The sequence below is a fragment of the Gopherus evgoodei genome, unplaced genomic scaffold (assembly GCF_007399415.2).
Source record: "Gopherus evgoodei ecotype Sinaloan lineage unplaced genomic scaffold, rGopEvg1_v1.p scaffold_180_arrow_ctg1, whole genome shotgun sequence".
Taxonomy (NCBI): Eukaryota; Metazoa; Chordata; order Testudines; family Testudinidae; genus Gopherus; species Gopherus evgoodei.
In genome coordinates this window covers 56,709-69,391 of record NW_022059843.1, presented here as the reverse complement: position 1 = coordinate 69,391, position 12,683 = coordinate 56,709, and the positions used below count along the sequence as shown (strand labels likewise).

At 50.9% G+C, this 12,683-nt stretch overlaps 1 protein-coding gene across 3 annotated transcripts in view; it reads right to left on the bottom strand.

Annotated features, from left to right (window-relative positions):
- Positions 1 to 184: 184 nt before the first annotated feature.
- LOC115640041 (neurotrophin receptor-interacting factor homolog) overlaps positions 185 to 12,683 on the bottom strand; it is a 38,096-nt gene continuing 25,597 nt past the window's right edge. For 2 of the 3 annotated variants that reach the window (XM_030542910.1, XM_030542909.1), the window contains one exon: positions 185 to 394. In XM_030542910.1, coding sequence (XP_030398770.1) covers positions 189 to 394 — 206 coding nt within the window. In that variant the 3' untranslated portion in view covers positions 185 to 188. Of the gene's footprint in view, positions 395 to 1,486; positions 1,543 to 12,683 lie in introns of all 3 variants that reach the window. The other variant, XR_003997801.1, reaches the window with a different exon arrangement.

Below are 12,683 nucleotides of genomic sequence, written 5' to 3'. Positions count from 1 at the left end.
TCTCCAATGAGGGGATTAGCACTGAAATCGGCCTTGCTGGGTTGAATTTAGGGTAGTGTGGGTGCAATTCGACAGTATTGGCTTCCGGGAGCTATCCCAGAGTGCTCCATTATGACCGCTCTGGACAGCGCTCTCACCTCAGATGCACTGGCCAGGTAGACAGGAAAAGGGTCGCAAACTTTTGAATTTCATGTCCTGTTTGGCCAGTGTGGCGAGCTGATCAGCACAGGTGACCATGCAGAGCTCATCAGCATGATGTACACATTGCCAGGGCACATTGCCCGGCTCGTACTTTGTGAGAAGTCTATGACCATGTCAATGTCCTCATCACTCTCATCATCGCACTGCTGTTGCCTCCTTGCCTGATTTTGCTTTTGCAGCTTCTGGTTCTGTGCTGAAAAAAGGCACAAAACAATTGTCTCCCATTGCTCTGATGGAGGGAGGGGCGACTGATGGTATGGCTTACAGGGAATTAAAATCAACAAAAGGGGTGGTTTTGTATCAAGGAGAAACAAACAACTGTCACACAGAATGGTCCACTCAAGAATTGAACTCAAAACCCTGGGTTTAGCAGGCCATTGATTTTACAGAACAAATCAGGTCAATTTCTTGTTTTGACCCATCTAGCTTTTACTTGTTAGATTGATAGCACAACTGTTTGCCATTGTCACCTCCGAGTCCCTCACCAGAAGGTGGTGCGGTATGACTGCTAGCCATCATCATCTCCTGGGTGCTTGGCAGAAGATGGGAATGATCTGGCTGAGTCACTCCCATGTTTGCCCAGGCACCCCTAACTGACCTCACCGAGACTGACTAAAAGAGCACCTAAGAGTATGACAACAATAGCTACCAATCATAATGCACCTTCTGCTGCCAAAAGGCAATGAGTTGCTGCTGTGTAGCAATGCAGTCCCACGTCTGCCAGAACCCAGGAGACGTACGGTGACAGTCAGCTGAGCAGGCTCCATGCTTGCTATGGTATGGTGTCTGCTCAGATAACCCAGGAAAAAAGGCGTGAAATGATTGTCCGCCGTTACTTTCATGGAGGGAGGGGGCGGTCTGATGACATGTACCCAGAATCACCTGCAACACTGTTTTCGCCCCACCAGGCATTGGGATCTCAACCCAGAATCCCAATGGACAGCAGAGACTGCAGGAACTGTGGGATAGTTACGCACAGCTACCCAAATTGCAACACTCTGGAAGTCGATGCTCTCCTCGGTACTGTGGAGGCAGTCCACCATCTTCATGTACTTAGAGCATGTTGTGTTGGGACACACACAATCGACTGCATAAAAACAATTTCTAAAAAACCAACTTCTATAAATTTGACCTAATTTCATAGTGTAGATATACCCCAAGACACTTAATCACAGCCTTGGATAGGCTAAGAGACTACTTACACTTTGGCCTGGTTTACACTGAAGGGGTAGGGTCAATATAAGATACACAACTTCAGCTACAGGAATAGCTTATTTTGACTTACCTCTTGTCCTCACAGCACAGGATTGACAGCTGTGGCTCCCCCATCCACTTCTTACCCTGGTAAAGTTCCAGAGTGAACAGGAGCACATTTGGGGATTGATTTCTTACATCCAGACAAGACACAATAAATCAAAGCCCAACAGATCAATTATTACCCACCAATCCCATGGGTAATTTGAATATACCAGGGGTCGACAACCTTTCAGAAGGCATGTGCCAAATCTTCATTTATTCGCTCTAATTTCTGGCTCTATGTGCAAATAATACATTTTAATATTTTTAGGAGATCTCTTTCTATAAGCCTTTAATATATAACTAAACTATTGTATGTAAAGTAAACAAGGTTTTTCAAATGTTTTAAGAAGCTTCATTTTAAAATAAATTAAAATGCAGAGCCAGGACCAGGGCAGTGGGAGTGCTACTGAAAATCAGCTCTTATGCTGCCTTTGGCACATGTGCCATAGAATGCCTATTCTGGGAACATACCCTTTGATCTAAACTCTGAACAGCTGAAAAGTAATGCAGATACCCTTGGATGTTACACAGCCCCTCTGCACCCACCACCTTCTACCTTGCCCTGACGAGCTCCCAGACACGCACCAAACACCATTCACATGACTTTGAGAACTAGGTCACTAAGGGCTTGTCTACATCAGAAAGTTGCAGCGCTGGTGAGGGAGTTACAGCGCTGCAACTTTGAAGGTGTACACATCTGCAGGGCACCACCAGCGCTGCAACTCCCTGTTTGCAGCGCTGGCCGTACTCCCGTTTTGTCTCGGGTGTAGAGGATCCAGCGCTGGTGATCCAGCGCTGGTAATCCAATGTAGACAGTTACCAGCGCTTTTCTTGACCTCCGTGGAAGGAGGAAGCCTCTGGTAATCAAGCTGGTTTCCTTTCCCGGTTTGCTCTCTCGGTCCCGGAGCCACCCAGCAAACCGCAGGAAAGGAGACCTGCTTGCTCGGGGTTCCGGGACCGAGAGAGCAAACCGGGAAAGGAGACCAGCTTCGCCGCGGTTTGCTCTCGCGTTCCCGGAGCCACCCAGCAAACCGCAGGGAAGGAGACCTGCTTGCTCGGGGTTCCGGGACCGAGAGAGCAAACCGGGAACGCCGCGGTTTGCTCTCTCGGTCCCGGAGCCAGCCAGCAAACCGCAGGGAAGGAGACCTGCTTGCTCGGGGTTCCGGGACCGAGAGAGCAAACCGGGAACGCCGCGGTTTGCTCTCTCGGTCCCGGAGCCACCCAGCAAACCGCAGGGAAGGAGACCTGCTTGCTCGGGGTTCCGGGACCGAGAGAGCAAACCGGGAAAGGAAACCAGCTTCACCGCGGTTTGCTCTCTCGGTCCCGGAACCCCGAGCAAGCAGGTCTCCTTCCCTGCGGTTTGCTGGGTGGCTCCGGGAACGCGAGAAGCAAACCGCGGCGTTCCCGGTTTGCTCTCTCGGTCCCGGAACCCCGAGCAAGCAGGTCTCCTTCCCTGCGGTTTGCTGGCTGGCTCCGGGACCGAGAGAGCAAACCGCGGCGTTCCCGGTTTGCTCTCTCGGTCCCGGAACCCCGAGCAAGCAGGTCTCCTTCCCTGCGGTTTGCTGGCTGGCTCCGGGACCGAGAGAGCAAACCGCGGCGTTCCCGGTTTGCTCTCTCGGTCCCGGAACCCCGAGCAAGCAGGTCTCCTTCCCTGCGGTTTGCTGGGTGGCTCCGGGACCGAGAGAGCAAACCGCGGCGTTCCCGGTTTGCTCTCTCGGTCCCGGAACCCCGAGCAAGCAGGTCTCCTTCCCTGCGGTTTGCTGGCTGGCTCTGGGACCGAGAGAGCAAACCGCGGCGTTCCCGGTTTGCTCTCTCGGTCCCGGAACCCCGAGCAAGCAGGTCTCCTTCCCTGCGGTTTGCTGGCTGGCTCCGGGACCGAGAGAGCAAACCGCGGCGAAGCTGGTTTCCTTTCCCGGTTTGCTCTCTCGTCCCGGAACCCCCCTTGAAGCCGCCCAACAGCGCTGCAGTGTGGCCACATCTAACACCACTTGCAGCGCTGGTTGCTGTAAGTGTGGCCACTCTGCAGCGCTGGCCCTATACAGCTGTACTAATACAGCTGTAACAACCAGCGCTGCAAAATTTTAGATGTAGACATGGCCTAAGTGAGAATCACTTCCCTGAAATGACTCCAATCGAGGAATTCAAAGCAAGAACCATTAACACATAATTCTGTTCAAAGCCAGAGAAGTCTTTCAGCCTCCTTCCTCTCACTGGTTCCTCTCCTTCCATCTGTTCAAAGACAGTTCCCTGTACACTCCTAGTTTGCAGAAACCCACCCACTGACCTCTGATTAACAATCACGCCCTGCTACCTCTTCCAGCAAAACAAGCCAAAGAAAGTGTATGCAAGCGCTGTACCGCAGCCCCAGTGCTCTTTTCAGCTCCTTCCCACAGAACTTTCACTCCTTATCAGCCCAGTTCCTTGCTGTTGCTTGGCTAACTGCTGCATGCATGTGCTGTACCAGACCCTGAGCTGATTCCTGACTTTTGTGTTCAATGCAGCCTGGCCTGTCTGTGGGCTTGTCTACATCAGAAAGTTGCAGCGCTGGTGAGGGAGTTACAGCGCTGCAACTTTGAAGGTGTACACATCTGCAGGGCATCACCAGCGCTGCAACTCCCTGTTTGCAGCGCTGGCCGTACTCCCGTTTTGTCTCGGGTGTAGAGGATCCAGCGCTGGTGATCCAGCGCTGGTAATCCAATGTAAACACTTACCAGCGCTTTTCTTGACCTCCGTGGAAGGAGGAAGCCTCTGGTAATCAAGCTGGTCTCCTTCCCCAGCTTGCTCTCGCGTTCCCGGAACCCCGAGCAAGCAGGTCTCCTTCCCTGCGGTTTGCAGGGGGGTTCGGGAACGCGAGAGCAAACCGGGAAAGGAGACCAGCTTCGCCGCGGTTTGCTCTCCCGTTCCCCGAGCAAGCAGGTCTCCTTCCCTGCGGTTTGCAGGGTGGCTCCGGGAACGCGAGAGCAAACCACGGCGAAGCGGGTCTCCTTTCCCAGTTTGCTCTCTAGTTCCCGGAGCCCCGAGCAAGCAGGTCTCCTTCCCTGCGGTTTGCTGGGTGGCTCCGGGAACGCGAGAGCAAACTGGGAAAGGAGACCCGCTTCGCCGCGGTTTGCTCTCGCGTTCCCGGAGCCACCCAGCAAACCGCAGGGAAGGAGACCTGCTTGCTCGGGGAACGGGAGAGCAAACCGCGGCGAAGCGGGTCTCCTTTCCCGGTTTGCTCTCTCGTTCCCGGAACCCCGAGCAAGCAGGTCTCCTTCCCTGCGGTTTGCTGGGTGGCTCCGGGAACGCGAGAGCAAACCGCGGCGAAGCGGGTCTCCTTTCCCGGTTTGCTCTCTCGTTCCCGGAACCCCGAGCAAGCAGGTCTCCTTCCCTGCGGTTTGCAGGGGGTTCGGGAACGCGAGAGCAAACCGCGGCGAAGCTGGTCTCCTTTCCCGGTTTGCTCTCTCGTTCCCCGAACCCCGAGCAAGCTGGTCTCCTTCCCTGTGGTTTGCAGAGGGGTTCGGGGAACGCGAGAGCAAACCGCGGCGAAGCTGGTCTCCTTTCCCGGTTTGCTCTCCCGTTCCCCGAACCTCCCCTTGAAGCCGCCCAACAGCGCTGCAGTGTGGCCACATCTAACACCACTTGCAGCGCTGGTTGCTGTAAGTGTGGCCACTCTGCAGCGCTGGCCCTATACAGCTGTACTAATACAGCTGTAACTACCAGCGCTGCAAAATTTTAGATGTAGACATGGCCTCTGTCTGTGGTGCAATGAGTCAGTTCATGTGGTTGTTAACCGAAGAGATGGTGGTTCAAGCCCACTCAGGGATAGCAATAAGCCTGTGCTACTTCCTTGCCTCCCTGAGGCCTGCGGGGAGCCTCAAATGTCCCATTTTGCTGCCTCTTGGCCCAGCGGGTGGCCCGAAGAGCGGGCTGGATGCAATTCAGAAACTCATCTCCCAGCAGCCGTGCTGGAGGCTCAGGCTTAATCTTCAAGGCTGAGCACAAAACCTTCAGCCGGGAATGTTTCGCTCCCTTCCTGCCTCTGCCCAAGGAACAAGGGAGAAGCGGACGAGACACGCCGGCTCAAAGACGCCTCCCTCCCACTTCCCTATAGGCTGTGCAAAGCTCTTGGCCTGCCTCATGCCTCGTCAGGAAAATGTGGCCATGCTGCCCAAGCCTGAGTCACGTCCGCAGCCTGGCCCACCCTGGCTGACGGCGTGCAGAGCCATGCGAGTCAATGGGAGGTCGAGTCGGGAGCCTCATCTCTTTCCCCTGACAGCCACACACACACAGCACTGCCTGGCGCCCCGAGAGCCTCCGTCGTGATCTCCCGCAGCAGCTGCCTGCTGGTGTGGGTGGGAAAAGGAGACCAGTGCAGCCTCACTGCAGGACAGGAGGCCCTCGCCACGCCCAGGCCTGCCTCTTGCCTTCAGCCCAGGCAGCCAGTGGTGCCAGGGAGCTCCCTGGCAGGCTGCCGCCTCAGCCACCTCCTGCCTCATGGCCTAGGCTCTTGGTGCTCTGCTGGTCACTGCCTTGCTTGAAGGCCCAGAAGGAAAAGAAATGAGTGCAAGCGTAGCAGAGGATGGTTTTGATCCATCAACCTCTGGGTTATGGACCTAGCACACTTCTGCTGTGCCACTCTACTGGCTTTTCAGCCCCACCCCCTGCCACCCAGCTGCCACTATCTGGACTAGTGCCTTACAAGCTCTCATGCTGGCAGGCAGATGCACAGGCTGCTAGGCCGCTGCCCTGGTCACAGGATTTTGCAGCTTATACAGGTAAAAGGGATCTATTTGGGGTTTGGACCCCATTGGGAGCTGGGTAGCTGAGTGCCGGAGACGGGAGCACTTCTTAAACTGTTTTCAGTTAAGCCTTCAGCTTGCGGGGGATGAGGTTCAGCCTTGGATCCGTGTCTGCAGCAGGCCTCTGTCTCAATCGGCCCCCACCCTATTATCAGACTAAAACCTGGAGCAAACGCACACGCCTTGCAAAGAAACAGGAGCTAGGATCTCGAACAAATGTCAACATTTTAGTAAGATGATGTTCAAAGAAAAAAAAAGCGTACAGTACAGCTTTTAGGCGTAGAAGCTTCTGGTGATCAGGGAACAAAGTACAGATTACCCAGGGGATGCGAAGTTCGGTTTAAGATCGGGTGGCGTAAGGAATACAGAATCTGCAATAGCCCCTACTGGGGGTAAAAGGTTAACGTACAGACACTGAGTTAGGAGGGTATGTTGTCCATGTGAGGGCTACGTTCAGGTGTGGAGTATAATGAGTGGATGCGACGATGAGGATGGATTGACCCGCGTTTGGTGAGTTTTAACATTCAGTGTTTTTTAATCTTTGCCACAATCTAGTTTAAGCAGGGTCGGTATGAACTCTCCCCTGCCATCTGTTGGTGATCTGCTGTAAAGGCCTTTTGGTGCTGATGTCATTTGCATGGTTCCACCCACCCCAGATTGCATGATTAGGGTGCTTGTCCAAACGGTCATTTCAGCTGCTGTGGGATCCCCAGTCTCTTTGTTCTTGGGGCAGGAGTAATCCAGTGTATTTTCCTGTTTATTTTGGATGAAGGACAGAGTAACTGTACCTGGCATTTGAGGCCTGAGAGCTTCACCCTCGCCTGTAAAGTACTCACAATTAAGGGGTAGGGATTCCAAACACCAAAAGCTTTTGGGAGGTAGGAATGAATGTTTGTTTGGCTTTTGCTCATCTGTGCTTGTTAATGTTGATTTCCTTTCTGCTGTCCCTGGTGTGTAAAGACAGAGGCATTTTTGAATCTCTTAAACTTGTTGTTAGTGCTGAAGTTGTTCGCCTTAAGCTTATGCCATTACATCTCTTTCATGGTATATTTTGGTCCTGAAAAGTAAAAGGCCCCTCTGTGTGTGGTGTTATGGAGTGAAATAGCAAAGGTTGGTTGCAGAGGTGGTGCATGTGTCACAAAAGTTGCTGCCCCCAGCTGCAGTTCCTGACTCCAATCTGCAAAACTTCCTTGCAGTCTGAGTGGAAAAGAGCATTTTACCTCACTATGAAGGTGTTTACAATTTTCAGCACGTCAGTGAGATCAGAGCCCACTGGTTTAAGTATGTCTAAATTTTACACTTAAGCCTTAATGAGTTTAAGTCTGTGGCATAGAACCAAATTTGTACTGGAATTATAAAGAGCTCTATTTTTAATCTAGAGAGAAATGAAGGCCTTAAAAGCTGCATTTAGAGACATCAAAAGAAACCTACAGTGCTAAAGGCAAATATTCATTTTCAGTCTCTCAATTCATTATGCTTTGGAACCCATGTCCCTTGCCTAATGAGATTTATGTAGTTCGGGTGAGTCCTGAAATCATGAACCGCTAAGTACTGTTCTACTGTCCTTGATTCATATCACCAGGATAACTACACTTTATCACTCCTGCCCTAATAACAACGAGACTGGGGATCCCACTGCAGCCGAAATGACCCTTTGGACAAGCACTCCCACCTTGTAATGCGGGGTGGGTGTGACCATGCACATCAGCAACAAAAGGCCTTTACAGCAGATCGCCAACAGATGTCAGGGTAGAGTTCATTCTTACCCTGCTTACATCCTCCCCTCAGCCAAGAATTGGTCGTCCTGGTAAATCACACTCCCTATTATACCAACTCATTGGTATTGAATGCTGAAGTTATGGCTAGCAAAAGTAGCCACCCATCTGTGCCCTGTAGCATCCAGCTTAGCCCTTGTTAACACATAAGTCAGTGGATTGTTCTCTGTCCATACCTGAAACTGAGCACCAGACAAGTAGTGTCGAAATTTCTCAGTGATGGCCCATTTCAAGGCCAAGAACTGCAGCTGGTGGATGGGATAGCGAGTTTCACTATCAGACAGTCCTCAGCTGGCAAAGGCTACAGATTTACATTTGCCTTCCACTTCCTGGTACGGGACTGCTCCCAGACCCTCCAAACTGGCATCAGCATGCAGGATAAACGGTTTGTTTGGGTCAGCGAGGACTAGGACTGGCACATGAATCAGGCAAATAATGATTTCCCGTAAAGCTCTGTCACATCTCTCATCCCGCCATGTCCCAAATGGAGAAGAGAGGAGCCTCTCTCCTGTACCAGGCCAGGAACACCAGATCTGTGAGGATGAGGTGTTCATAGCTCAGCCCAGGCCTGCCAGAGTGGCTGGGGAGAGAAGATCCTTCCTCAGCCCAGGCCCACCAGAGTTGCTCTTGCAGTGGGGGAGAGGTGTCTCTGACCTGGTTCTTAGATGTTCTGGTGAGAGGGGGCAGAGAGAAGTTTTTTCTTCCCCCTGCAGTTCAAACCCCTCATTCCCCCACAACTTTCTGCTCTAGCCTGATCCCTCTCTTGCACCTCAATTCTCTTTTTCCTGGCCTCATTCCAGAGTCCTCACAGCCCAATTCTCTGCCCTAACCCTGAGCCCTCTACTGCACCCTGAACCTCTCATTCCAACCCCACCCCAGAGCCAGTGCCCTCATCCCCCTGCACTCCAACTCTCTGTCCCATGTAGCCTGGTTTAGGGTGTACTAATAATATTATTTGAAGAATATGATGAAAATTTAATTTATTAGCTTACATTTAATTTAATTTAATTGAGTTACAAAGTTACAGTTGCATTACTGCTATTCAAAAGATACATATGGCATTATATGCAACAAAGTTTTGGTTAATATACTCACACATTTCCTTGATAACCTGGTGGTAAGAGACACAGGACCAGCCTTGCAAGTGAGGTTTCTCAATTCTTGAATGAAAGATGCAGTGCTTAGAAAAAGCTAGTGTTACTTAGGGTTTACTTGACTAAGTTAAACCTCAAATCAAAACCTAATAAACAAAGAATAAAAACTTTGGGAAACCAAGCTTAGCCTAGTTCCCTTGAAACTTAAAGGTTAAGAAGACTAAGTACAGCCTACTGATAGTAGATAGAGAGAGAGTGGAGGGAGTAAGTCAGAATGATAGAGCAAAGTGCTCTAGTGAGGTGAGTTACCTCTTTTATAGGGCACAAAGGCTGGAAATCCTTCCTCCTATGCCCACATTTCATTCCTTACCCACAAAACATTCGGGTACGCTTACTTCATAGGCTAGTATGTTTGTGTGTGTTGATGACATGCACATATGCACATAAGGTCCCTTGTGGTGTACCTGTTAAGTCTGTGGGTAGAACACTGAAAACAAACCCTATGCCATTCTCCATTGTGGATTGGTCTAGGTAAAGGTCTCAGACAGGCGTGGGTACTTATCTATTTAAGTAACAAGATAAAGGTCAATTTTCCTTTCTGAGTAAAAGGTCACAATATAGATATGCTCACTTTGCCTTAGTAACATACAGGATATGGCCTGTAGGTCCTCGTAAGTCATGTGCCCCAGCCTCCTAATCATTTTTATTGCCCTCTGCTGGACTCTCTCCAGTTTGTCCACATCCCTTCGCATGTGGGTCCCAACCCCAAAAGTACTCACATTTCACCCCAATGGTCCCAAAATGCCGGCTTTTAATATGTAAATAGGGTGCTGCCATGGTCAAGTCACTCCCGAGCTCTCCAGCGGAGCCTGCTGGAGGAGAACAAGGTGAAAATTAGCCAGGATGTCACTCAGTCAATTCCCTGTGCTCCCAGCAGGTGGTATCGGAAAGCTCCAAGATGGCTCACTTCCCTTTCTCTCATCAGCTTCAGGCCCCAGGGTTACAAATGCACAAACCAGTTGGGATTCTCCCCTGGCTCAGGGTGTGGGGCTACTCTGTGGGATGGACTTGCACACTTGGGATATTAGTGCAAAGATACAATTTCAATTTCTCTTAGAGAAATTGGAGGGCAATTTATATTTGGTAAAAATCTTATTTAGTGAAAGGAAAGCTGCAGTGACAGCCTGGTTACTGGGGTGCAAAACACTTTCCTCCTGGGAGAAACAAGAAGTTAGAATTAGAAATTTACATCGTTTGTTCCAATGTTGGCACAGGTTTAATTTTGCTTCTGTGTAGGTTTGTTTCAGGCTGTGACCATTTTGGTTTATTGGGTTGTTTTGGTATTTTTAGTAGGAATGGAGCTTTTAATTGACATTTGCTGAATTCGAATGGCTGATCTGCAACACCAGTTTTGACATAGTTCTGCATATTTTATACAGATTTGCCAGTATTCAAGGATTCAATTCCTTTATAGGAGGTTGTAGTGGTTAGGCTTATTTATTTTATGATCCTGCTGGAGCACAACTTTTTGATAAAATGTTGAAATTATTAATTTACAGCATTTGTTAGTTTTTATTTTTAAAAACAAAGTTTTTCTTAATGTTTGGGTTTTAAATTAAGCATTGTTTTTGGTTACAATTTTTCATTTAGGTTTTGGTTGTTGATGGGATCTTTAAAGAACTTTTGATTTAATACCAAAATTTAAACAGATTTAGATTATTTAAAGTAAACCCTGTTTACTATTTTATTTTAATAAAGGTTGTATTGCTCCAAACCCTGGCCAGCGGGGGAGAGGCGATGAGCCTGGCCTTTAACTGAGAAAGAGCAGAGGCATGAGAGGGGCCAGGTAATGGGGGGCACAGCCCCCAAACTTTTTTGTCTAGCACAGATCAGTCCCCCACCAAACGAGAAGAGTCTGATGCCACCCCTGCTGGTTACTGGGTGTCACTGCTGCTCCATGGGAAACATGCTCTGTGCATTACCCAGGTTGGTGAGAAATACACTCTGTGCATTACCGTGACTGGTCCGTGGGTGTTACTGCTCCTAGAAGGCAGACACATGCTGTGCATTACACCACGTGACCACTGGGTATCGCTGCTGTATCAAGGGAAACACCTTCTGTGCATTACCCTGAATCACCACGAGGTGTCACTGCTGCGCCAAGGAAAACACCTTCTGTGCATTACTCTGACTGCCCACTGGGGGTCACTGCTGCGCCAAGGGAAACATAAGAGCGGCCAGACTGGTTCAGAGGCAAAGTCCATCTAGCCCAGTATCCTCCTGTCTTCTGACAGTGGCCAGTGCCAGGTGCCCCAGAGGGAATGAACAGAGCAGGGAATCATCAAGTGATCCATCCCCTGCCGCCCATTCCCAGCTTCTGGCAAACAGAGGCTACAGGCACCATCCCTGCCCACCCTGGCTAATAGCCCTTGATGGACCTATCCACCATAATCTTATCTAGTTCTTTTTTGAACCCTGCTATAGTCTTGGCCTTCACAACATCCTCTGGCAAGGAGTTCCACAGGTTAACTATGCAACTGCCCTGAGTTTACCCACCCTTCTCTCCCCAGGTTGTATATGGAAAAGAGGATGAGGATGAGGACAGCCATGATGTGTCTGTCACTAGCTGGGACCTCAGTTTCCTCTAGGCAGCAGCACTGCAGGCTCCTTTGGTCAGTTCCCATGCAACTGTGTCTGGGGAAGGGGGAGTAAAGGCTCAGGCTTCCCAGCCCCACGCCCCTCTCCCAGCAGCTGGGGAATCCAGGCCAAATTTAACCCTGGTAGCTGGGCTGGGATTAGCCTGGGCTGGGGTAGGGCTGGGGAGGAATTGGAGAGGAGACAGACGCACCTGCTGTGAGGGGAGATCCTCCCATTCCCTACCAACCCCCCTCACTCTTTGCAGTACGGCATGCAGGACTTCTTTCTTTATCATGGGAGCTGTCTGCTGCCTGCTTCTCCCTTAGCATCGTCTCTCCCCACCCTGGGGCACTGGCATCGCCTGTCCTGTGCAAACAGGCAGGCCTCAGTGTGCCCCATGGCACTGCCCTGCAATTGTGGGGGCAGCTGTTGGATGAAGCCATATCGAAATATGGGGGTGGGCAAGGCTGGGGACCAGGACTCCCGGGTTCTCCCCTCAAATGTGGGAGGGGAGTGGGGGTTAGGAGGTAGAGTGGGGGAGGGGCAGGCCTGGGATCCAGGGCTCCTGCTTTTTCTGGTTTTCTTCACCTCCTGCAGCTGCCTCGGTCCTTTCAGTGCATTTCCTGTTCCAAATTCATTTGCTGACTTATATAACTCACCCCAGAGGCGGCTGCATCTCAGTGTTGGGTGAGGCACCCGTGGCTGCATCACCTCCTAACCGTGTCTCTCTCCCCCTGCAGGTGACTCTGCAGCACTCGGCAAACATCCGCAAGTGGGGCACTTTGAGCACTGGGCAGGCAGGGGCCAGGCACCCAGCCCCGCCTCCAGAGAATGGGACTCAGCACCCCCTACTTTTTACATGGATTAAAAAGGGGCAAAGGGGGGCAAATCAGAGGAGG